This window comes from Calypte anna, chromosome 25 (genome assembly GCF_003957555.1).
Source record: "Calypte anna isolate BGI_N300 chromosome 25, bCalAnn1_v1.p, whole genome shotgun sequence".
NCBI classification, from domain to species: domain Eukaryota; kingdom Metazoa; phylum Chordata; class Aves; order Apodiformes; family Trochilidae; genus Calypte; species Calypte anna.
The window spans coordinates 1,231,475-1,256,033 of NC_044270.1; the positions used below are offsets into that span (position 1 = coordinate 1,231,475).

Sequence of the window (24,559 nt, forward strand, 5' to 3'; positions counted from 1 at the left end):
TGATTCAAAGAGGCTTTAAGAGGCTCCTCAAGTCTTCTCAGTCCTTTCCTCCTGATGCTCCTCACCATCAGATGCTGCAGGGCCAGTCCTGAGGCTCAGGTCCCTGCTTTGCAGCCCCAGTTCTGCTTTGTGTCTGCTTGGAGAGGGCAGAAAGGAGGAGCCCAAAGCCCAGGCAGATGCCAACCCATGGGCAGAGCTCCTGGGCCAGCTCGTGGAACTCTGGTGTGGGTGGCCTGGTGGGAAACTGGAGGGCACAGTGATGGGAAGGGCTGGGTGGTGGGGATGCTGCAGGCAGGGCTGAGGAAAGCACCACCAGGCTGGCTGGATGTGATGGAGCTGTGGTCAGGCTGTGCCATGGGCTCTGCTCCAGTGAGTTGAGGCTTTTTTAATCCTGGTCTTGGCAGCCCAGCAGCCCTTTGCTCATCTTCTCATCATCTGTCTGCAATTCACAACCCAGCTCTTACCAAGTCCACCACGAAACCATGGCCCTCATCTACTGAAACCCCTCCAGGGATGGGGAGGGACTCAACCACCTCCTCCCCTGGCAGCCTGGACCAGTATTTAACCCTTCCAAGGAAGAATTTTCTCCTAATATCCAGTTTAAACTTCCCCCATGCAACCTGAGACCATTTCCTCTTGGCCTGTTGCAAAGGGATGAAAGCTCATCAAAGTCAAGGGGGTACCCAGAGTCTTGGCTTTGAAGCTCTAGACCCCCAAAAAGCCCCAGGAAGACCCTCTCTGTCCATGCCCCTGACTCCAGGGGTCATATTTCTCTTCCTGGGGCTTTGTCCATCTCCTTGCTTGATGCTGGAGTCCCTCCAAGGAGATCACAGGTATCAACTCACCTGGGCTACAGCCTGGACAGTGAAATAGATGGTTTTGGAGGGTTCCACATCAAGGTTTGGCATCTTTTTTGGATCATCTTGCTGTGCACGAGAGGCACCCTGCAGGTGCAGCTGGGGAAAAAGGATTTCCTGGGTTTGGAGCTGGCAAAAGGACCTTTAAAGGTAGGGGAGCTGGGAACAGAGCTCCTGGTGATGCATCAGGACACGCAGGAAGGTCCCTGTCCCACTCCTGGCTCTGCAGCCATGTGCTGGGAAGCTGGGGATGATCCTGGAGGAACTCACCTGCTGGGAAGGGCCAACTTCAGCATAAACTGTTGAGTAATCTGCTCCAGCCTCTGCAAGGAGAAAGAAGCAGGAGGGTCAGGAAAGGAGCAGGAGTTGGATCCCTTTGGATGACCCATGGTGCCACCAGGATGCTCCTGGCCAAGGGCTGAAGGGAATCCTCAAATCCTCAGCTCCCTCTGGAGGTGTTTGTGATGGGGCTGGGTGGAGATGAGCATCACTTCTCATCCCCCTCATCCCTCCTGCCCTCGTTGCTGCAGGACCAGGGTGGGTTTTTTCATCTCAGGGGCTTGTTAGTGGAGCATCAAACTTGGTTGTTATTGAAATATGAGATCCCCAGCAGCTTGTGGAGGGTGACACACGTTTTTCCTTCATCCATAATCACCATCTAACAGCAGCTTCCTCTTTGAAAAAGAGAGTAGATGTCTGGGGGTGTTCAATCCTTTGCAATCCCATTTTTCGGGGTGACAGTTTCAGTGCTCCAGCCCCACAGAGGAGCAGCCCTGGAGACTCCATCAGAGAGGAATGATTTGGGAGGAGAAGGCTTTGCCCAGAGGTCCAGATGGAAGAGATGGATCCAAATTATCAGCTGGGAGGAGCAGGGGGTCCTGGTTCTGGTTGGGTCTTGAGGCAAGGCAGATGCAAAACACAAAGCAGGAATCCCCCATTGGTGTCAGTTTTATTGCAGCTCATGGAAACAACCAAAAAAAAACAAAAAAAGCATGGAAAAAGAAAAAATAGCAACTCTGTGAGATCCCTACTGGGCATTGTCTGGGTTGGAGCAGTGATGAGCACCTTGTGTCCCACCACAAAATGTCCCTGAATATCAGGGAGAGGAGATGGGAATGGCTCAGGTCTTCTGATGGTCTCCTGATGGCTTTTGATGGCTTTTTGGTTTTTTTTTTGGCTGGACTCACCCCCTGAGCCCTGTGGAGCTGACCCAGAGGCCATGCCAAGGGTCTTCTTCAGTCCCTGCAGCCTCCATCATCCTCCCCACCTCTCCCAGGAGCTTCTGATCTCTGGCTCCAGAAGCATCAGCTTGAGCTCCGTGGGGTTCTCCATGGAGCCCACAACCCCTCGTTGCTCATCTCCATCACCCCAGTTCTCTCTTCCCAAATCCCTCTTGCTCTGATGATCCCACAGCTGGGCTCCTCCTTTCCTCCCACAGCTGTGTTCCTGGCTCCTTCTGGATGATGTTTGCCAGCAAGAGGCTGGGGGACACAATGGCCACCACGGTGTCCCCTGGGATTGTCCCTTTGCTTGCTTCCATGGGTGGGGACATCGGGAGATGCAGGGGTCTCAGGAGGTGATTTACCAGGACCAAACCATGACATTGGGTGATTTTCCTCCAGATCTTAAAGGCAACCAGGTTGTTCCCACCACAAAAAAAAAAAAAAAAAAAAAAAAAGAAAAAGAAAAAAAGGAGGCAGGGAGATGCCTGGGGGAGCCCCAAGGTCCTACCTGTGCTCGGAGCCTTGGCTGCAGGCAAAGGGAAGATCCTCCAGCCTGGGGGAGGTGACAAGGGAGGGTGACATCAGCAGTGGCCACCAAAGCCACATCTGCAGCACCCCCAGCACCTGGGGCTGGCTCTGTCCCACCTCCTGCAGGGGTTGTTGGGGCAGGGGAAGCAGCTCACCTTTGAACTTGTAGTAGATGGCAAGGAAACCCAGCACTAAAATCACTATGGCTCCCACCACCAACACGGCCACCAGCCCAACCTGACCTCTGGAGTTGGTGCCTTGAAGGAGAAGAAGATCTGGTAATGAAATTCCTCACTTCAGAATGGGCTGGGTGGGGGGCACAGGCACAGCTCTACCCCCCAGCCCTTCACAGGGGGACACACACCCCCTCTCCCCCCTTATTTCACCATACCAGGGTCTGCCATGGAAAGAAGATTGGACTTGATGATCTCTGAGGTCCCTTCCAACCCAGCCTATTCTATGATTCTATGATTCTATGAAGATGATGATGCTGCATGAGGAGGAGCAGCTGGAAAACATCCACCCCACCCCCTCCATGGCCATGACTATCCCCACTGATGGCCCTTTGGGATCCAGGGACCTTCTGAGTGGGTTTTTGGGGTCCTGTGGGTCAGCAGGTATAGAAGGATCCACCCTCCCACCTCCTGCCTGTCCTTGGCTCTGTCTCTTGGTTGCACTGATGGATTTGGGATGCCCCTCACCCAGGAAAGAGCTCCAGACCCAGGCTGGGAGGTTTTTTGGTTTGGTTTTTGTTTTGTTTTTTTTTTTTTTTTGATGGGGGGGGGTGAGGAAACCTGGAAATGAAGACCCCCACCTCCCCTCTCCTATTTTCCCTGGTGACAAAACCAGCCCAGGGCTGTCAAGTGCAAACCCCAAGTGCCCAGCAAACCCCAGGAGTGGGGCAGGGAGGGGATGGGTGGTCTCAGGCTCCCCATCTCCCCCCACCTCAGGCATGGGGGGTCGGAGGGGGGGTCAGGGTGGGTTGGGGGGATGCTTTTAGCTGACTCAGACACCCTCAGACACTTCAGAGCAAGGCTGAGCACGGGCAGGGTGCTGGGGTGAGTGGGAGGTGGGTGGGTTGTGGATTCTGGCAGCATGGAGAGGAGAGAGGAAAGGGAGAGAGGAGAGAGAAAAGGGAAGGGAAAGAGAAGAGGGAGAGGGGAGAGAGAAGAGGGAGAGAGAAAAGGGAAGAGGAGAGAAAAGGGAGAGAGGAGAGAAAAGAGAAAGGGGAGAGAGAAAAGGGAGAGAAGAGGGAGAGGAGAGAGAAAAAGGAGAGAGAAGAGGGGAGAGAAAAGAGAAAGGGGAGAGAGAAAAGGGAGAGAAGAGAGAGAAGAGGGAGAGGAGAGAGAAAAAGGAGAGAGGAGAGAGAAGAGGGAGGGGGGAGGAAGAAGAGGGAGAGAGGTTGTGTCCCTGCTGGTTGTCAGGAGGGTTGTGGGGGGGTCTGGGGCTCTCTCAGGAGCCGTGGGAGCAGGATGAGCCCCATCACCCCCCATCCCCTCTTCCCCCCAGTGGTACCTGTGCAGAGGGCAGCGGGGGAGGTGACAGTGATGTTGTGGGTGCTGATGGGGTTTTGTGCTCTGCATGTGAGCACTGGGAGCTTCTCCAGGGCTGAGGCTTCCACCAGCACCTCGGGGCCCTCTCCCCACAGCTCATTCCCCGTGCTCCAGCCATAGGAGATGTTGCCAGAGCCAGAGGCCTCCGCAGTGCAGTGCAAGGTGTAGATGCAGGTGTTGGATGAGCAGTTCTCCACCTTGCAGGTCACCCTGGGCTCCTCCAGCTCCCCTACGGGGTGGGAGCAAGGTCAGAAACCCCCTGATCCCCCCATTTAGCACAAAGTATTAAAAAAACAAACCAAAACAACCTGCCAGCACTAAAAGGCACCTACTGTAGACATGCAGGAGGAAGCTGTAGAGGCTTTTTACCCCTGAGATCTTTGCAGTGTAGGTACCAGAGTCTTCCATCCTCAGCTGGGCAATGGTGAGGGCGCTGCCATTCTGGGGGAAGGTCAAACGTGACTTGTACCTCTCATCAAAAAGTGTGTCTTCAGGAGGATTTCCAGACTTCACAGTCACTATGACTTCATTGTGAAAGCTCCAGGCTGTATTTTCTCCATTCAGACTCGGGAGGGAGAAGGTGACAGACTTGCCCACAGCCCCGGGCACCTCTGTCACATCTTTGGTGCATGCTGGGGAGAGAGAAGCTGAGCTAAGGGAGGATGTCCAAGGAATGGAATGGACCTGGGGGCTGGAGAAGGCAGTGGGGGGAATGGTTTTTGGCTGGTGGGGAGCAGTGGTTGGCCATAAAGAAGAGGCCATTGTGACTAGACAGCCAAAGAGGTTCATGGTTGGGCTCCAAGGTCTTCTCCAAGCAGAAGGATTCTGTGGCTCTGTGTGATGCAGAAACCCCCTGTGGTATCACTGCCAGCACCTTGGCTCAGCTATGGGTAAAGTCACAGAATTATGGAATGGTTTGGACTGAAGGGACCTTTAAAGCTCATCCCCCCATGGGCAGGGACCCCTAAATCAGGTTCATCCTGGCCTTGGATGGCATCAGGGCTGGGGAATCTCCTACCTCTCTGGGCAATATGGAGCAGTTTAATCCCCACCTCAAATCAACAAAAATTCTTCTTTAGATCCAGTCTAAATCTCCTTTTTCTTTAGTTTAAAACCATCACCCCTTGTCCTGCCCCTAAAGCCTCTCCTAAAAAGACTGGGCCAAAGATGGGCATGGGCAGGATGAATCCTCCTCTCATGGGAGGATTGCAGGGATTAAGGGATTCTTTTTTTATTGAAAATAAACTCCTCAGCTCCCTGAGCTTTCAGATCCCCAAGAACTCATCAAGAAAGTGGCACCAGGTTCCCCTGCAGCTCTTTCCCCAGAAAGAGAGAAGGGGAGGGCAAGGGAGAGCACCTGGAGGTGCCCCATGAAACTGGAAGGAGGAGTTTGCAGAAACTCAGAGAGGTCGCACAGGGTCCTTTCCATTGCCAAAACTCAAGTTCAGCTCCACCAGCAGCAAGAAAATATGTTTCCTGTTCACAGAATGGTTTGGGTGAGAAAGGACCTTAAAGGTCATTGAGTTCCAAGTCCCCTCGTATGGGTTGGGACACCTCCCACCAGAGGGGTTGCTCAGCCCCCTGTCCAGTTTTGGGTCTTCCCCAAACTTGCAGCTGCTTCTCCCTTCTTCTGAGAAGCAGGAAAATAATTTCCTGTTTTGTCTACTTCTCATTTTAAAAAAAAATATTAAAAATCAGTAAATAAAACGGCGCTGCCCTCTCTGGGCTGGGTGGGGAGGGTTCAACCCCGGTTCATCAGAAGGGAACTGCTCCTGGGTCTGCATTGCTGGGGCCTCTGTGAGGACATCTACAAACAACAGGCATCCCTGCCCCCATGGAAGGAAAAAATGGTCTGGAAGATAAACTTGAAGAGGAAACACTGCTGAAGCTGCAAATGAGGGGGCTGGGAACCTCTGCTCATCTTCCCTGCTTGAATAGAGGCAGAAAGGGTTTTCTGCTCCAAAAGAGTTTCCTTCACACCAGGGGAATCCTCCTGGGCTTTCCTTTTCCCCCAAGGAAACCACGGGAGCAGAGAAAACCTGAGAGAACAGAGCCTGAGCCAAGGGAACAGGCCCAGGACACAGAGCAGAAGGACAAACCCAGAAGCTGGTCCAGATGTGGCAGCAGCTCTGCCAAAAATGCAGCCAGAAAGGGACCAGATGAGAGAGGGAGGGACATGGAAATGAAGACCCTCACCTCCCCTCTCCAATGTCCCCAGGTGACAAAACCAAGTCAAGGATCCCCAGAGAATCCCAAGAGTGGTTTGGGGAGGGGATGGATGCCATCCCACCCACCACAGGGTCCTGCTGGGCATCTTTCCCTCTGCTTTGCCCAACATCCCTGGAGAGCTGCAACCTTCCCCACCCCACATCCCAGCCCTGGCTCTTCCAGCTCTCCCTAAACCACTCTCCTGGTGGGGTCCAAGGATAAAAAAAAGAGCATCTTGCACTTACTGCCTGGGTGGAGGAGGAGGAGGGTGAGAGGCAGGGAGCAGAACAAAACCATGGGTGTGCAGAAAAGGATCCTCCCCATCCAGTGTCTGCAGAGGTACTGGTGGTGAGAGGAAGCTGTGGGGTGCTGTTGGGTGCTGCTTCTCTTCCTCCCCCTGAGATGGAGATGGCCGTGAGCTGCATCCAGCAGTTGGTGACAGCAGGGGAATGAGGAGGAGGAAAAATGTTTCCTTGTACGCAATGAAAACTTGAACCGAAAAACGGAAAAAAAAACCCAAAAAACCAAAACCAAACATACAAAAAACAAAACCAAAACCCCGGTGGCTGGCAAAATGGAGTCATAGGAGCCACGTGTGACAAGTGTTCCAGGTCCTCTAGAGGAACCAGCCCTAAAGAGAGGTGTCTGAGTCCCAGAAATCACAGCAAGTTGGGAGAGACTTTGAACCATCAAGTGCTGCCAGAGCAAGGGCCCCTCCAGCAGCGTCCATAGGGAGGATCCTGGAATGGTTTTGGGTTGGAAGGGACCTTACAAACCACCTGGTTCCCCAGAACATGTGCTGATTGCCATGGGCTGGTGTCACCAGACATCATCCATGAGGGAATTCCAAGATCCAAGCTCTCCCATTGGGTCTCTCAGGGTCCATCCCACCCCCCATGGAATGAGAGCTGCAGGGAATCAGCCACTTCCCTATTTCAGATTATTCTGGGAAATGGTGTGACACCAGCATCAGACTGAAATTCGAGGGGGAGGGGAGAGGGAGGGGGGAAGGGTTCTGGCCCAAGTGGGGATGTTTGGGTTTTGAAATAACCCTGGTTCCTCCAAGCCAGACAAGTGAAGGGTGGGGGATTCTGCTGGGAGAGGGGTTACAGCAGCTTTGGGTGCTCTTGCTCAGTTCCAAAGCCCCAAGATGGTTCAGCTCTAAAGAAAACACAAGAAAAATCTCCTCTCTTTTGCCAATATCCTGAGCAGGGGGAGATGAGAGGCACAAAAAGCCCTCCTGAAGGATGAGCGCACCCTGTGACCCCCTTGGCCCTTTGGCCCCAGGGCTCAGAGCTCCTCTGCAATGGTGACTTCAGGATTACTCCCTCTAATGGATTCCCCCTCTCTGGAGCAGCTGATGTCCCCTTGGGGGTGTGACACATGGCAGGGTGTCCACCATCCTTCTGCAAGGACCAGCACGGGCAGCACCAGACACAGAATTTGGGGTTTTTTCTCCCAGTTATCAAGGCACCAAGACCAGGGTGATCTTGTCCCGCCCTGCTCGAGGGGGAAGGGGCTGAAGCAGTCAGCTGATTTGCTGTCCTAGTGGAAGAAGGAAGCTTGGGAGGTGCAGGACAGATTTCTCTCCCCCCTTCCCACCCCAAAGTCTGACCAGCTCCTGCCACCAATCTGCCCCGAAGGTTTTATTCACCATTTTCTTTTAATTTCCCCCCTTTGCAGAGGCACAAGACCTGTTGTTGGGATTAAAAAAGAGCTCGAACTCGAAGAAGAGTTTGGAAGAAGTTTGCAGCCCTTTCCCTTTTCCCAGACCACTCCCAGCATCCCCCACTCAAGTTTTTCCACGGGGAAGTTGCTGCAGGAAGGAGTTGGTTGGGCCACAGCCAGGTCTGCCTCCACCTATGGGTTAAAATTCATCTTCAAATCGAATTCAGCTGCCAACTCCATCCCTGTTGCCAGCAGTGGGGTTTGGATGGATGGTGACTGGATGGATGGGGTGGGATGTGGGTTCTCCCCCAGACAGTGGGGTTGGGGTTGGCACCAGCAAAGGTTCTTCAAGTTCTTGAAGCTGAAATTCGCTCGTTTCAGAACCAGCTGGGAAACAGAAATCAGTAATAATAATAATAATAATAAAGCCCTCTTTTCTGATTTCCTTCATGCCTGTTTGAAGCCACATCAACTGCTCCCCCTGGTGTCACCAGCTGCCAACCCACCCAAGGGGCTCCTTCTATTTAAGGCATGGGCCAGACAAGGAGGGGAGTGGGATGAAAAACCCCCAGAGCAGGGGGGGGAGGTTGGAGTCCAAACCTGCTCCAACCACTGCTGATGGGCTGAGTCTTCCCCTTCCAGGCTCCAGTTTTGTGCCTGACTGAAGGGTGATGCCCTCTCTGGGGTGCTTCTGCATCTCACCAACCACCCTCAGACCCAGGCTGGGGAGTTTTCCTGCTTTTGCTTCAGCTCTGCTCTTTACTCCACCATCCTTCTTCTCCTCCATGATCCCTCTTCTCCTCCAATCATCCCTCATCTCCTCCACCATCCTTCTTCTCCTCCACTCATCCCTCATCTCCTCCATGATCCCTCATCTCCTCCACCATTCCTTCATCTCCTCCACCATCCCTCTTCTCCTCCACATCCCTCATCTCTGTATGCAAACGTTGCAGCCCCAGCTCAGCTCTTGTGCAGGTCAGAAAGGTTTTGTCCCCGTTCCCTAAGGGTGCAGTGGGGTTTTTTCTCCAGCTGGGAAAGGTGGATGTTGGGGAGCAGAAGCTGAGCTGAATGCCTGGAGAGGTTCAGGCCTTGGGCAGCATCACACTGGCCATACAACTGTGCTGGGCTCCTTGCTGGGGCTCTGCAGGGAAGAGCAGGGAAGAAAAGGGGTTTGATGAGGTGGCCAGCATATGGGGAGGAATGTGGGCTGGAATCCAGCCTGGTTTGGGTTGGACAGGAACCATACATTCATCCATTCCACCCCTGCCATGGGCAGGGACCCCTCCCCACAGCCCAGGGGGCTTCCAAGCCCCATCCAACCTCCAACATTCCCAGGGATGGGGCAGCCACAGCTTTCTGGGGGTGACCTGGGGCTCAGCACCCTCACCCCAAAGAAATTTCTCCCTCCGTCCCTGCCCAAGATCTCCTCTCCATCTCCCCTCTTGCAGCTGGAAACCCTTCCCCCTCATGCCCATCCCTCCAGACCCTTGTCCCAAGTCCCTTCCCAGCTTCCCTAAAACCCCTCCAGGTCTTGGAGGTGCCTCCTGGAGGTATCTGAAGGTCAATTCAGGGATTGGAAGGTGCTCTCAGGTCTCCCCAGATTGAATGCCAAGTTGTGGTAAGGACCTCCCAGCAGCCCCCTCCTCCCCTTGTTACCTGTGGCTGGGGGAACGTGTCCAGTGCTGGGGGCTGTGTTCCAGGGACTGGCCCAGAGGCTGGAGTGTAAGATGGGGGTGCAGGATGGGTGCTGAGTGGTAGGGATCCCTTTTGGCTTCTGTGTGGAGATCAGGGATGAGGAGTGGCAGGAGGTCACCATGAAGGTCTGTCCCACCCTCCATAGACCAACCAGTTCCTCCCCAGTTTGCAATGAGGCAGGGTTCTGGGAGGGGGGGGGATGATAAAACCCAGGGTCCTGCTCCCCAAGCCCCACCCTGGGGTGCTGGGGAAGCTGCAGCTTCTCCCCAGCAATTCCTAAATGAATGGCAAGCAGGCAAAGCCCCTGGAAAGGACAGGGATAAGTGACATGGGGGGTCCAGGGATACCCCACTCCCTGCTCTCCCCCAGTTTCAGGCCCCATGGAGCTGTGTGACATCCAGCATCAAACGCCATCCCAGAGGGGGCCCACAGCCTAAGGAAGATGCACCCAGGCAACCACCCCTGTGGGTTTTTGGGTGCTGTTGCCTATCACAAGGCTGCCAGCACCCAAGACCTCAGCCAAGAAACCCCAATAGGGTCATGGCCATGTTCCTTCTCCCCCCCCCCACGGCAAGGGGTTGGGGTCCATCACCATGGGAATGGTTCATCACTAAAGAACCTTTCCTTTCCCCCGTGCTGGCGAGGTGGTGCTGGTCCTGGCTCACCTGCACCCTCTGGACTTTGGGAGTAGATGGTGTGCACAGGGCTCTGCTGGGCCAGCTGGGGGGTCCTGATGCTGAGCTGATCAGTTGCTGGGGCTGGGGAAGGGGGGAGCAAATCATAGGATGAATCCCAGACTGGTTTGGGTTGGAAGAAACCTTAAAGTTCATCCAGTGTCCCCCCTGCCATGGGCAGGGACCCCTCCCACAGCCCAGGGGGCTCCAAGCCCCATCCAACCTCCAACATTCCCAGGGATGGGGCAGCCACAGCTTCTGGGGGTGACCTGGGGCTCAGCACCCTCACCCCAAAGAATTTCTCCCTCCGTCCCTGCCCAAGATCTCCTCTCCATCTCCCCTCTTGCAGCTGCAAACCCTTCCCCCTCATCCCATCCCTCCAGGCCCTTGTCCCAAGTCCCTCCCCAGCTTTCTTGGATCCCTTCAGGCACTGGGAGATGCTCTAAGGTATCTCTCTAAGGTCTCCCCAGAACCTTCTGGAGAACCAGCCTGAACACCCACAACTCTGTCACCCAAGACACTGAGCTCTGAGAGGAGCAGGGACCTCCCTGTGCTTTGCCAGCCTCACCCTGTGCCTCCAGTTCCCCAGGGCCAAGCTGCACCCATCCCCACCTCAGTGCCTCTGCCTTCACCCAGCTGCACCCTGGCCATCAGCTCCCAAGGTTCAACGCCACCTTTGGGTCCTCAGCCCACCCAACACCTCAACTCACCAAGGGGCACGGCCCGACGGGCACCCACAAGGATGGTGAGGAGCAGCACTGCTGCCATGGGCACTGCCACCAGCAGCACCAGATGCTCCATCCTCAGCCTGGCACTGCCTGGGATGGGGGACAGAGGACAGCAGGTGACTGACTGGTCAGCCTTGGGTCACCCTGAGCTTGAGCAGCTCAAAGCTTTCTTCAAATCATCACTTCATTTTTGGGCTGCCGACGGTGGTGGTGGTGGGACAGGAAACAAGGGGCAGGAAATGCTGCCCCTGTAGTCAGAAAAAAGCCAAGACCACAACGGGGACAGATAAAGCCCTAAAAATATCTCTGGTGGCTTTTGAGAAGTCTCAAGAGCTTTGCATTGCATGGGGGACAGAGACAGAGCCACACTTCTGCATCCATAATGGAGGTGACACCGTGGCTTTGGGATTTTGGGGGGCAAGGGGTGAAAACCAAGCTTGAAACCCCCCCTACAACCTCTGGAGCATCCCATTTCATCTCCTTTTCCTAAGCAAGGCTCCCAGCTGCTTTTCCCAAGGGGACACTTTCTCAGCCCAGGTCACCTTGGGAGGTGGGAAAGGGGAAGCCACCACATCCCCCAGCCCCAGAAAGAAGTCCCCCAGGTCATGAGGGAGTGTTAGAAAAACCCAGGGACATATAGGGTGACTTTTTTCCCCCCAGAGCCTCTGGAGGGTTTTACCCTCCCCAAAGAGTCTCAAGCTTTTAGCACGAGGGTGCAGTGAGCGTGGGGGTGGGGAGACACGTGGGACCCACGGAACCCACAGCTCCCCATCAGGCCATTGACAGGAAGGGTGGGGGAGCCACCCAGGAGGTGACACAGAAGCCTGAAAGAAAGCAAGAAGTGAGGGGCCTGGAAAGCATTTGAAAAATAAAATACAATTAAAAATCCCACCCCAGGAGGTGGTGGGAGAGAGCCAGGGTGGCAGCTCTGGACTCACCCCCTTGCTCAGAGCTGCACCCAGAGGTGTTGAAGGTGACAAGCCAGCTGCTGACAGGGTTGGTGACATTGCAAAGGCAGGAGATGCTCCTGTTCTGCAGGGGGTAAGAGAGGTGCAGGAGGCTGCCAGTGCCCGAGCAAAGCCCCAGGGTGCTGGGGTCTTGGGTCCCCCAGGTGTAGGAGATGTTGTCCCCTTGCTCTGCTGTGCAGTTGAGGGTGATGGTGCAGCTGCCATTGGTCAGGTCCTGTCTGAGGAGTTGGATGCTGGGGTTGGACACAGGCTCTGGAGAGAGGGAGAGGGCAAATGGTTGTGTCTGGGAGGGAGGCAAACCTTGGCCCTGCCTGGAGGATCCTGTCAGCCATTCCTAAATGCCTGGGATATTGAATCTGAGAACCACAGAATGATTCTGGTGGGAAAAGGTGTTGAGGATCATAGAATCCTAGAATGGGCTGGGTTGGAAGGGACCTCAGAGATCATCAAGTCCAACCCTTGATCCACTCCCCCCGTGGTTCCCAGCCCATGGCACTCAGTGCCACATCCAGGCTCTTTGGAAAGATCTCCAGACACGGAGAATCCACTACTTCCCTGGGCAGCCCATTCCAATGCCTGATCACCCTCTCCAGAAGGAAATTCTTTCTCATCTCCAACCTAAACCTCCCCTGGCACAACTTGAGACCCTGCCCTCTTGTCTTGCTGAGAGTTGCCTGGGAAAAGAGCCCAACCCCCCCCTGGCTCCAACCTCCTTTCAGGGAGTTGCAGAGAGTGATGAGGTCTCCCCTGAGCCTCCTCTTCTCCAGCCTCAACACCCCCAGCTCCCTCAGCCCTTCCTCACAGCAATTCTGCTGGATCCCTTCACAGCCTCCTTGCTCTTCTCTGGACCTGCTCCAGCACCTCAATCTCCTTCCTGAGCTGAGGGGCCCAGAACTGGACACAGGACTCAAGCTGTGGCCTCACCAGAGCTGAATACAGGGGCAGAATCCAGACAGATCCTCGAGTCCAGCCGCTGACCCAACCCTACCAAGCCCAGAGCTCAGCCATGTCCTCCAACACCCCATCTGCATGGCTTTCAACCATCTCCAGGGATGGTCACTCCACCACCACTCTGGGAAAGCCTGGACCAGTGTTTGATAAGCCTTTTGGTGAAGAAGCTGGAGAGGAACCAGTCACCAGGAGAGAGATATGGGCTGCATGCACCCAAAGGCTCCTGGTGGTACCCAGCCAGGGCTGCGAGGGGGACACCTCAATATCTTTGACCACCACCCACCTCCCAGACCTTCTCCCACCACCACAAGAGCCTGGGGACACCCAACAGGCTCCTCCTGAACAATTTTTCTCACCATACACCTCCAGCTGGATCTGCCAGACCTTCTGCTCCGGCCCCTTGGTGACCATGTACTCGTAGCACTGCCTGTCCCGCCGGGTGGTGTTCAGGATCTCCAGGGAGAAATCCACCTTGTGGAAGCGAATCCATCCCTCCATGTAGTTGGTGAAGTGGCCATCCAGGTATTTGAGGAGGACCACCTTGCTGCCTGGATCCTCTGTGTCCCGTCTCCAGACGGCTTCCCCAGAGCTCACGGTGAGGTTCTGGAGTTCAGGAGGGACCCTCAAGATTGTCCTTTTTCCTAAGGTCCCCAGCACCATCTCCCCCACTCCGTGGGTCCTTCCTGGGAATGGAGAGAAGAGCTGAGGGAGGCAGGAATTGGGTTTGGGTTCCCCCCAGAACCTGCTGGAGGAGGGAGGGGGACCCATGGAGCTGGGGTTGAGCCCACCCTAAAAATCTGTGGACTTGGGGAGATCTTGAGTTGTGTCAGATAAATGGAAGAGATTCCCTGACCCCCTTCTCAGGCTTGGGTTTGCCCACTGTATCCTACACCAGGAGGGAGAAGAAGAGATGCCAAGTGCACCAGGGCTCCCAGTGTCCTCTGCCCCACGCCCAACACCCAGGACCAGCCCCAGAAACAAAGGAGGGACCTCCAGCCCTTGGCCCCACATCCTTGACCCTAAAGGATGCTGATCAAGGGCTCAGCTCAGGAGCCAGAGGGTGAGTATTGTCTTCTTCTCTTCCTCCCTGTGCTGACCTTTCTGGAGTGAGGTGGTTCTGGTTGGAAAAGCCCTTTCAGATCATCAGGTCCAACCCTTCCCCCATCCCTGCCCAGTCCCCACCACCCCATGTCCCTCATCCCCACATCCCCAGGCTCTGAAACCCCTCCAGGGATGATGGGGACCTGGGCCAGGCCCTGACAACCCTTTCCAGGGAGAAATTCTTCCCCAGCTCCAACCTAAACCTCCCCTGGCACAACTTGAGGTGTGCCAAAAGTTCCTCTTGTCCCATCCCTTGTTCCTTGGGAGCAGAGCCCGACCCTCCCTGGCTCCAACCTCCTCTCAGGGGGTTGCAGAGAGCCACAAGGTCTCCCCTCAGACTCCTCTGAGGCTGATCAGCACCCACAGGGCCCTCAGATGCTCCTCACAATTTCTCCAGCCCCTTCCCCAGCTCCATTCCCTTCTCTGGACACGTTCCAGCCCCTCAATGTCCTTCTGGTCCTGAGGGTCCCAGAACTGACCCCAAGATTCAAGATGTGGCCAGTTCTTCATCTGCACCAGCTCCAGGCCTCCTGTGCTGGGCAATACCCCATGCAATGGCCTCCTCCTGATTTCTGATGGCAGAAGAAACACCCAACTATCCCCCAGGGAAACATCATCACCCCCTGGAGCAGGACTGAAGGTTCTTGACATCCTGGTCTGATGGGGATGCTGGTCCTGGGACCAGGTGCTGGCAGAGGTGGGAGCAGCCTGGAGAAGTTTCTGGATGAAGTCCAAAGGGAAGCAACGCTTGGGTGCTCTTAGCCAAAGGTTTCAGTTGGGTGGATATCATGGCACCCACCTCCCACCAGCTCCAGAAACATCTGGGGGGACTTTTCATGTCAGAATCACAAGAGGAGCAGCCTCAGGGGTAAATCTCAGGTTGTCCTCCTCCTGGTCAAGCTGGTCCTAGGTGCATTCCTTGGAAAAGCTCACTGAAGAAGAGGGCTGCAAGATTCTCCTGGGCCATCTCAACCACCTGGATTTCCTGGGGAGCCCACGGGAAGATCTCCTCCCCCCCAAACCTTTTTCAGCATGATTCATATTTGCCCGGGGAAAACAATTTTGGGGTCGTAGGAAACTTCTGTGGGGGGAGGTGTCAGATCAGGGCTGCTGCTGGAAAGGACCATGCTGGGTCACCCCCACGTTTCCTACCCACTGCTTTCCACTGGGCTGAACTTTTGCCCCAGAGGAGAAAAGCAGAAAAAGGGAAAAACCCCAGAGTGAGTCTGAGGACCCCCCACGTCCCCAAATCTGCTTCTGCTGTGACACAAACAGTTCCAGTAAAAACCACCCAGTGATTGCCAGCCCCACTTATTTTCCCCTGCTCAGTGGTGTGAAATGCTGCTGTTTCTGGGCTCTCCATGAGGACCACATCCCCCCCACCTTGAACAGCCCTGCAGAACCTCCCCTGTCCACTCCTCAAGCCCATTTTTTGCTGATGCTTTTCCTCTCCCCCCCTGGATTCTCTCTTTTTCTCAGCATCATGGACTTTTTTTTTTACCACGCTGGGGTCAGGCTCCTTCTCAAAGCCCTTGGCTTTTTCCATCCCCTCAGAAAAGCCCCTCTGGCCCAGCGAGGAGCAGCTGCTTTGCAGGGAAAATGACTCAGCTGGACCAAAGTTGGAGGAGGAGGGATGGGAAGGGGGATCTCAATCCACCTCAAACCATTTTCAGATGGAAGAGCTGGGGGAAGGATCTGAACCAGCACTGGGTAAAGAGCATCCAAGGGGAGAACCAGGATGAATCCCAGCCCCCTTTGCTCTGCTGAGGGGCCCTAATTCACCCACAGGTGCACCTTTGGGTGCACACTGAAACCAATTTTGCAGCACTGAGGGGCTGAGGAGACCCCAGGAGCACAGGTGAAAAGGCTCCTTGCTCCCCAGCCAGCTGGTCTGGGGGGGAATCTGACTCCTTCAGGCCACCATGGACCATCACCAGCCAGCCCAGGAGCTCAGGGCACCTGGGAAAGAGTCACTGTCCCACAGCCAGGACCTTTCCAGTTGCTTTAAGCAACTTTTATTGCTTGGACACCACCACCCAGCCCACTGGCACCTCTGTGTCACAGAGAGCAAGACAGAACCTCCATCTCACGTCCTCCAGCTCCCCTCTGACACTGAATTATTTGCTCAGGGCTCTTAATACCCCATTAAAGTACTCAGCAGAGTCCTTCAGTGGTGCAGCTTGGCTTTATCCATCTCATATCTGCTCACTCCTCATCTTTCCCTCTCTTCTCCCTCAGCCTGATGAGGAGTGACTTAGGGATGCAGCACACACCCAGCTCAGACTTTTGAGCCATTTCTCTCCAGCAGGAATATTTCTACTCCAGCTGCCCCCGCACCCCCTGCCCTGCTCACCATTTCTTCATGCCTGACCAAAAAAAAACCCCCAAAAATTAGAGAATCACAGAATGGATTGTCACCTCCTGCCATGGGCAGGAACCCCTCCCACAGCCCAGGGGGCTCCAAGCCCCATCCAAACTCCAACATTCCCAGGGATGGGGCAGCCACAGCTTCTGGGGGTGACCTGGGGCTCAGCACCCTCACCCCAAAGAATTTCTCCCTCCCTCCCTCCCTGCCCAAGATCTCCTCTCCATCTCCCCTCTTGCAGCTCCAAACCCTTCCCCCTCATCCCATCCCTCCAGGCCCTTGTCCCAAGTCCCTCCCCAGCTTTCCTGGATCCCTTCAGGCACTGGAAGGTGCTCTGAGGTCTCCCCAGAACCTTCTCTTCTTCAGCCTGAACACCCCAACTCTCTCCTCCTGGCTCTGGAGCAGAGGGGCTCCAACCCTTGGATCCTCTCCATGGTTTCCTCTGGCCTGACTCCAACAAACACCCCAAAATCCCCAAAGCAGTCCCAAGGATTTCTCATCCAGGATTCCCATACATACCCCAGATGTGACCAAGAGAGACGAGGAGCCAGAGCCAGGAGCCACAGCCCATGTCTGGCTTCACCAAAGCACTGATGCTGCTGAGCTGGTTCTTATCTTCTGCTAAAAACTTCTTTCTGCTGTAAGAGCAGGTGTACCCAAAGCAGAGGAGCAACCCCAGACCATGTGTTTCCTGTTTCTGGCTGAATAATTCTGCCTTTTTTTTTTTTTTTTTTTAATTTTAAAATTTTTTTTTCCCCTTCCGCGGAATTTATTCAAAGCATTTCCGGGCTGAGTTTCAGAGGGCTGGGTTAAGGCCAGCAAAAGGTTTCATTTTTCACTCTTTACAGTTTTTTGCCAGCCCCATTTGTTTGGAGTTTTAGAGGCCTATTGACCAACACTGGAGAGCAGCCCTCGAGGTGTGGTTTATTCAAGGTTTTTGGTGAAACTCAGACCTGTAGCCCGATTGCTGGTGGTGCTGTTGGAAGAGGTAAATGTGAGGGTTGGGCTCAGCAAAACTTTTCATTTTTCCCTCTTGACAGTTTTTTGCCAGCCCCATTTGTTTGGAGTTTTGGAGGCCTATTGACCAACACTGGAGAGCAGCCCTCGAGGTGTGGTTTATTCAAGGTTTTTGGTGAAACTCAGACCTGTAGCCCGATTGCTGGTGGTGCTGTTGGTAGGGTTCCATGTGAGGGTTGGGCCCAGCAAAACTTTTCATTTTTCACTCTTTACAGTTTTTTGCCAGCCCCATTTGTTTGGAGTTTTGGAGGCCTATTGACCAACACTGGAGAGCAGCCCCTGGGGGGTGGTTTATTCAAGGTTTTTGGTAAAACTCAAACCTGTAGCCCAATTATATATCTATATTTAACCCACCCCAGCATCCTGCAAGGCTGCTCCTTTGTGCTCCGAAAATGAGGGAGCTCCCTCCACTGGATGCTCCCTCCATTTTAATTAAAGCTCTTTTGAACCTCCTGGGTATTTTTCGGTCCTTACCCCCAAATACCATCCAGAACAGAGGAGAGAAGAGAGAAAATAGGGAGAGGAGAGGGAGAGGAGAGGGAGAGGAGGAGAGGAGAGGAGAGGAGAGGGAGAGGAGAGGGAGAGGAGAGGGAGAGGAGAGGGAGAGGAGAGGGAGAGGGAGAGGAGAGGAGAGGAGAGAGAGAGGAGAGAGAGAGGAGAGAGAGAGGAGAAAGAGAGGAGAAAGAGAGGAGAAAGAGAGGAGAAAGAGAGGAGAAAGAAGAGAAGAGAAGAGAAGAGAAGAGAAGAGAAGAGAAGAGAAGAGAAGAGAAGAGAAGAGAAGAGAAGAGAAGAGAAGAGAAGAGAAGAGAAGAGAAGAGAAAAGAGAAGGTTCTGGGGAGACCTTAGAGCACCTTCCAGTGCCTGAAGGGATCCAGGAAAGCTGGGGAGGGACTTGAGACAAGGGCCTGGAGGGATGGAATGAGGGGAAGGGTTTCCAGCTGCAAGAGGGGAGATGGAGAGGAGATCTTGGGGAGAAATGAGGGTGGGGAGAGCCTGGGAGAGGTTTCCTGGAGAAGCTGTGGCTGCCTCATCCCTGGCAATGTTGGAGGTTGGATGGGGCTTGGAGCCCCCTGGGCTGTGGGAGGGGTCCCTGCCCATGGCAGGGGGGGCACTGGGGGGGCTTTGAGGTCCCTTCCAACCCAACCCATTCTGGGATTTATTGATGCTAAAGCACTGAGCTGCAGCCCCAGCAGCCTCCATCCTGGGAAAACAAAGGATTTTAATTGCAGCCTGCATTCCTCCTTCAAAGGAGACATTTCAGGACTTTTGTTCGGCAGAGGCTGAGGGACGCGGGGGAGTTGGGGATGGGAGCAAACAACCCCCGGCGTCTCAGGGCCGGGAACAAAGGACAAGAGTGGCACCTGCTGGGCTCTGACCCAGTTTAATTCCATCCCCGAGCGGTCTCCATCCGTCGGGACATCCAATGGCAACGCCAGGATGTGGCCGGGTCACTGGTACCGATTCGGTGGCACCGAGCACCCGTCGGGTTGTCCCTGGTGTTGATGGAAACCGGGAGAGACGGAAGGAAACTTGCCCGGCAGGGAGCAAAATTTGGCATCGGCGCTTGCAGAGGGTCGGAAATGATCTGAAATATGCAAAACCAGTTCATTAGCATAAATTACAGCGCCCGTGCCGGAGTGTGGCACCAACAGGAGGTGATGGATCCCTCAGCCCCCAGAGAGATGGTTCTGCTCAGTAGGAGAGGAGATCCCGGGGGTTGGGGCTGCAAAGGGGCTGAGGTCACAAAATCCGGGAATGGTTTCCATGGAACATTAAATCCCCCCCAGTGCCCCCCCTGCCATGGGCAGGGACCCCTCCCACAGCCCAGGGGGCTCCAAGCCCCATCCAACCTCCAAGTTGTCACAGTGCCTGGACACAGAGGCCAAAGTGGGGGTGCTGGGTGGGCAGTGGGGTGCTGGGACAAAAGGGTCCCTAAGAGGGTAAATACTTGGGGGGGAGGAAAAAAAATCACAGCAATCAGGGTGTCATTGTGAGGCTGAGAAATCCTCAAACCATGGAATGGGTTGGGTTGGAGGGATCTTAAAGATCATTTAGTTCCAACCCATGGGCAGGGACCCCTCCCACAGCCCAGGGGGCTCCAAGCCCCATCCAAGCTCCAACATTCCAGGGATGGGGCAGCCACAGCTTCCTTGGGCATCCTGGACCAGGGGCTCAGCAGCCTCAAATTCAGGAATTTCCTCCCAATGTCCAACCTCAATCTCTTCTCTCTGAGTTTCCTTTTGTCCTCTCAACACCCTTTGGGTGTTGCCCCTCCTGGGCCAGGGGCTCAGCACCCCCACAACACAGAATTTCTCCCTCCACCTCTCCTCTTGCATCTCCCCTTTCCCCCCTCACCCCCCACCACTGGCACCAAAGATTTTCCAGGTTTTCCATTCCCTCCATCGTGCCCTCACCATTTCCCACCAAACTCAGGGAGGTCACAGCCCCCCCGCCACCTCCATCCCTCTGCCTGGATCCAACTCATCCCTGTGCATCCTGAAAAGCAGAGGATGAGGCCTGGGAATTCCCTCATCACGGCAGCCAGACATTCCCCCCCCTCCCCTTTCCCCAGCAGCTCCCAGTTAACAATCCCAATTAACACTGGTTTCACAGGGAGCTCTTTTGGGATTCGGGTGGGATGGGAACCACTGTAGCTCCCTCCCCACATCAAACTCCCCTGAATCCTGAAGGAAAACTCTTGGCCTTGCCTTCAGGAAGATCTTTGGAGTCAACTTTTTTCCACCTCCTTATCCCAGGCCTGCTCATCCTCATGGGATAACTTCAGATCTTGGGGACATCTCTGGGGACATGGCCAGGGCAGGGATCTGACCCCAATGACCACAGCCACCTCTTCCCAACCCTACACGTGGAGCTGGAGCTTTGCAGAGGTTCTGACCTGGTTCACTTCCGAGGTTCCTGAGCCACCAACAAGGGAATTCCCAGCTTCATATTGGGTTGAAATACTGGGAGAAAAAGAAACCCTTCCCCCTCATCCCCCTCCATCCCATCCCATCCCAACCCATCCCATCCCATTCCATCCCATCCCAACTCATCCCATCCCATCCCAGCTTCATATTGGGTTGAAATACTGGGAGAAAAAGAAACCCTTCCCCCTCATCCCCCTCCATCCCATCCCATCCCAACTCATCCCATCCCATCCCATCCCATCCCATTCCATTCCATCCCATCCCAACTCATCCCAACCCATCCCATCCCAGCTTAATATTGGGTTGAAATACTGGGAGAAAAAGAAACCCTTCCCCCTCATCCCCTTCCATCCCATCCCATCCCAACTCATCCCATCCCATCCCAACCCATCCCATCCCAACCCATCCCAACTCATCCCATCCCAGCTTCATATTGGGTTGAAATACTGGGAGAAAAAGAAACCCTTCCCCCTCATCCCCCTCCATCCCATCCCATCCCATCCCATCCCAACTCATCCCATCCCATCCCAACCCATCCCATTCCATCCCATTCCATCCCAACTCATCCCATCCCATCCCAGGCTCTGCTCCCAAGTCTCTCCCAAGGATGAGTTTGTCCCCAGGGGGCAGTGGGGATGTCCTGGTCCTGGAGGAGCAGGAGATGCTGGAGATGCTTCCCTAAGGAAATGCTGGATTATTTATCAGCTCCTCCTCCCAGCTGGGAGCATTCCAAAAGGAGCTCTTCCCATTTTTCCAGGTCCTAAAGAGCCTGGAAAGTTCAAAAGAAAGTGAACCAAAAAGGGATTCTTGCTTCCAAAGGGCTTTGCTGACATCTGGTGCTGAAAGGAGGTAGGAGGGAACCTCCTCCATCCACTGCTTGCTCTGATCCCGGCTTCCTGGAGGCTGCTCCAGGGTGGTGGTGAGTGGGAAGAGCTGGGAAAATAAAAGAAAAAATAAAGTAAAATATAAAATATAATATAAAAGATAAGGAACATATAAAATAAAATAGAATATAAAATAAAATAGAATATAAAATAAAATAGAATATAAAATAAAATACAAAATACAAAATACAAAATACCTGGGAAAAGGTATTGCCTGGGAAAAGAGCCCAACCCCCCCTTGGCCCCAACCTCCTTTCAGGGAGTTGGAGAGAGTGATGAGGTCTCCCCTGAGCCTCCTCTTCTCCAGCCTCAACACCCCCAGCTCCCTCAGCCCTTCCTCACAGCAATTCTGCTGGATCCCTTCACAGCCTCCTTGCTCTTCTCTGGACCTGCTCCAGCACCTCAAGCTCCTTCCTGAGCTGAGGGGCCCAGAACTGGACACAGGACTCAAGCTGTGGCCTCCCCAGAGCTGAGCACAGGGGCAGAATCCCTTCCCTGGACCTGCTGGCCACGCTGTTCCTGAGCCAGCCCAGGATGCCATTGGCCTTCTTGGCCACCTGGGCACACTGCTGCCTCCTCTTCAGCTTCCTATTTGTGAGGATCCTAAATCCAAAACCTTTTGTGAAGCCTCCTCTCTCAGTTCCCAATCACCCTGCTGTTCACCTCTCCAAACTCACACGTTTCCCTTGTCACCTCACTCACAGGGTTAGGATTGGTCCTACGTGTCGGCTGCGCTGTCTCCAAAACCCAAACACTGCGATGGGTGCTCAGGGTTGAACACCCCAACGCGCACTGCCACGCACTGAACGTAAGAAGATACAAAACCATTGACCGGCAGTCGGCCATCTTGTTAGCGAGAAACTACAAATGAGTCCATGGAAGTCGGCCATCTTGTTACCAGAAGTCGGCCATCTTGTTAACGGAAGTCGGCCATCTTTTCAGCAGAAAACTACAAACAAGTCTCTGGAAGTCGGCCATCTTGTTCCCGGAAGTCGGCCATCTTGTTACCAGAAGTCGGCCATCTTGTTACCGGAAGTCGGCCATCTTTTTCAGCAGAAAACTACAAATCAGTCCCCGGAAGTCGGGCATTTTGTCACCGGAAATCGGCCACTTTGCTACCGGAAGTCGGTCCTCCTTTTTAACAAAGAACTCTTAATGAGTCTCCTGCAATGGGACAAACTGAAAGTTAAAAATTTAGAATCCTTCTCCTCCCCCGGAACTCCCACTGGCCCCTGAGCGTAGAAACACAGCAGCTGGGAGATCCTCTGATCTTTGCCAAAACCTCTCCATTTTCTCTCTCACTTCATAGATTCATTTAATCAGCCGTGTTGGAAGACACCCTCAAAGAGCATCTGGTCCATCTCTCTATGTAACACTATGCATTCGCTGTCTTAACACTTTCTACAACGGGGGGAGAATCTCCCACTTGAGACCCTTCCAATCCTTTACTGTCCACATGGTGAAAAATTAACTTCTTATGTCCAATCAGAATTCCCCCATTACCTCTCATCCATTAAGCCCCACCTTACCTTGGTGCTGGAGGACCAAAAGAGAGAACAGTGAGCAGCTGACTGCCTGGCTGCTTCTGATTACAGAGGGACAAAAAGGTCACCTGAGTAATGGGGGACACCTGGTTGTTAAAGCTCCAAACCAGCATTAATTTGGCTGTTTCCAGTTGCTAGAGGACTGGTGTCTGGCAGCAATCCAGCAATCATTTACATACCCATTTACACATATATCTACTTAGACCTATATATCAGCTTTAATACACTCACACAGACTCCCTGGAGAAAAATGTCCCCAGTTCCCTCTGGCTCCAAAGTTGAGGTGGATACAGGAACACAGAGATATGGGCTGGCACGGGTCAGAACCACAGGCAGAGAAACAGACGGAACTCTCCCCGGATGCTGAAGTAAACAGGGACAGGTGAAGAAGGGGAAGCAGGAAGGGGATTGACCCTGGTGATCCCTCAAATTTATACTATGATGTTTATGGGATGGAATGCCCTGTGTGGTCAACTTTGGCCATCTATCTTCTCCGTTCCTCCCCAATGGAGGGCTGCAGGTGTGACCTCTTTACACCCATTCCAGGGATAAAAAACTAGGCACAATAGGAGAGCTCCACTTTCTTTATTTAAGCTTTATTATTCCAAGAAATAATGACACAGCACACAACATCACAGCAAATGCCTCTTTATTTGAGCTTTTTGGTCCCTGGCGTAGGAAATAACGACACAGCACACAAAACCTGAGCAAATACCTCTTTCTTTAATCTGCCATTTGTTCCCCACACCAAATATACCTTGCTCCTCCAACAAACCATTTCTCTAACACTATGAGTTACCACAAACTACAGCAACTTCACACCACCAGGTTGACTTTCCATCTCACGACACAACCCAGATGCAGCACTCTCTTGCAAAGATCCCAGCTATGTTTGGCCATCATTGATGACTATTTTTGCCCTGGGCCTGCAGTAATTGCCTGGTGCAGCAGCTTGGAAATGCTTTACAGCAGCCCCCCACTGAAACCCATTCACTGACTCATTCATCTGCAGCTCCCCTCTTCCTTTTCTCACTACTGATAGCAATGAGATCATATAGGAAGTTACATACTGGTAACTTAGAATGTCTATGAAAGAGTCAATTTGCTACTTGGGAAGATGAACACCCAGGAGGACATAGAATCATAGAATCATAGAATTAGCCAGGTTGGAAGGGACCTCAGAGATCATCTAGTCCAACCCACATGGAGGTGGTTGCCAGCAGAGATGCATCTTCTAAGTAAAAACATGAAAAATAAGCATTTGCAAACAATTTCTGTAAGATGAAAATTCGGAATGTAGACAAACTTTTCTTTACAACACACTTGAAAAAACATGACCACGTTTATCACAGAAAAGATCAACAGAAGAGTCTAAACCACTATCTGACTCCTAGAGGAAAGCATAGGATTTAAGAAGATGTCAAAGCCCATGAGCAGTACTGGGGGAACGAGTGTGAAAACATCTGGCTATTCAGGAGGTGCCAAAATGAAAGAGGTATCAGCAATACGATGAAAGAAGAGGAGCATGCAACTTACACACATCAGCTGTAGAGAGGGTGTAACGAGATGTCATCATCCTCCCATCCCTTAGTTATTTTATAAATGTAACGGGCTGCGATGTGTAGTGGTCCCTGAGCATTAAAAGAAAAGAGACACCTGCCTGGAGAT

The 24,559-nt window shown here is 53.5% G+C and overlaps 2 protein-coding genes across 3 annotated transcripts; both read right to left on the bottom strand.

Annotated features, from left to right (window-relative positions):
- On the bottom strand, positions 1-6,812 carry SLAMF6 (SLAM family member 6). 2 transcript variants are annotated; one of them, XM_030465102.1, is made up of 8 exons: positions 6,615-6,812; positions 4,494-4,793; positions 4,124-4,390; positions 2,764-2,865; positions 2,589-2,633; positions 1,128-1,180; positions 846-956; positions 1-439 (listed from the first exon to the last, which is right to left on the bottom strand). In XM_030465102.1, exons 1-8 carry the CDS (start codon positions 6,691-6,693, stop codon positions 386-388), a joined length of 1,011 nt encoding a protein of 336 aa, XP_030320962.1. In that variant the 5' UTR covers positions 6,694-6,812; the 3' UTR covers positions 1-385. The 2 variants fall into 2 exon arrangements, with proteins under 2 accessions (XP_030320962.1, XP_030320961.1); XM_030465101.1 differs by having other exon boundaries at positions 2,764-2,883.
- A 2,165-nt stretch (positions 6,813-8,977) lies between these two features.
- Positions 8,978-17,090, bottom strand: SLAMF1 (signaling lymphocytic activation molecule family member 1). Its single transcript, XM_030465100.1, has 7 exons — positions 17,035-17,090; positions 13,410-13,732; positions 12,073-12,354; positions 11,117-11,224; positions 10,398-10,490; positions 9,694-9,811; positions 8,978-9,178 (listed from the first exon to the last, which is right to left on the bottom strand). The coding sequence occupies exons 1-7, from the start codon at positions 17,088-17,090 to the stop codon at positions 8,998-9,000; spliced, it is 1,161 nt and encodes a 386-aa protein (XP_030320960.1). The 3' UTR covers positions 8,978-8,997.
- Between the last annotated feature and the right edge of the window lie 7,469 nt (positions 17,091-24,559).

Coding starts and splice junctions, on each gene's coding strand:
- SLAMF1 (XM_030465100.1), bottom strand. CDS start 17,090: ATGGGCTGTGGCTCCTGGCTCTGGCTCCTCGTCTCTCTTGGTCACATC. Junction 12,355..13,409: donor GATCCAGCTGGAGGTGTATG/GTGAGAAAAATT, acceptor CCCTCTCTCCAG/AGCCTGTGTCCAACCCCAGC. Junction 11,225..12,072: donor GTGCAGCTCTGAGCAAGGGG/GTGAGTCCAGAG, acceptor CCCCCATCCCAG/GCAGTGCCAGGCTGAGGATG.
- SLAMF6 (XM_030465101.1), bottom strand. CDS start 6,693: ATGGGGAGGATCCTTTTCTGCACACCCATGGTTTTGTTCTGCTCCCTG. Junction 2,884..4,123: donor CCCCGCTGCCCTCTGCACAG/GTACCACTGGGG, acceptor TTTCATTACCAG/ATCTTCTTCTCCTTCAAGGC. Junction 440..845: donor CTGTCCAGGCTGTAGCCCAG/GTGAGTTGATAC, acceptor TGTGAATTGCAG/ACAGATGATGAGAAGATGAG.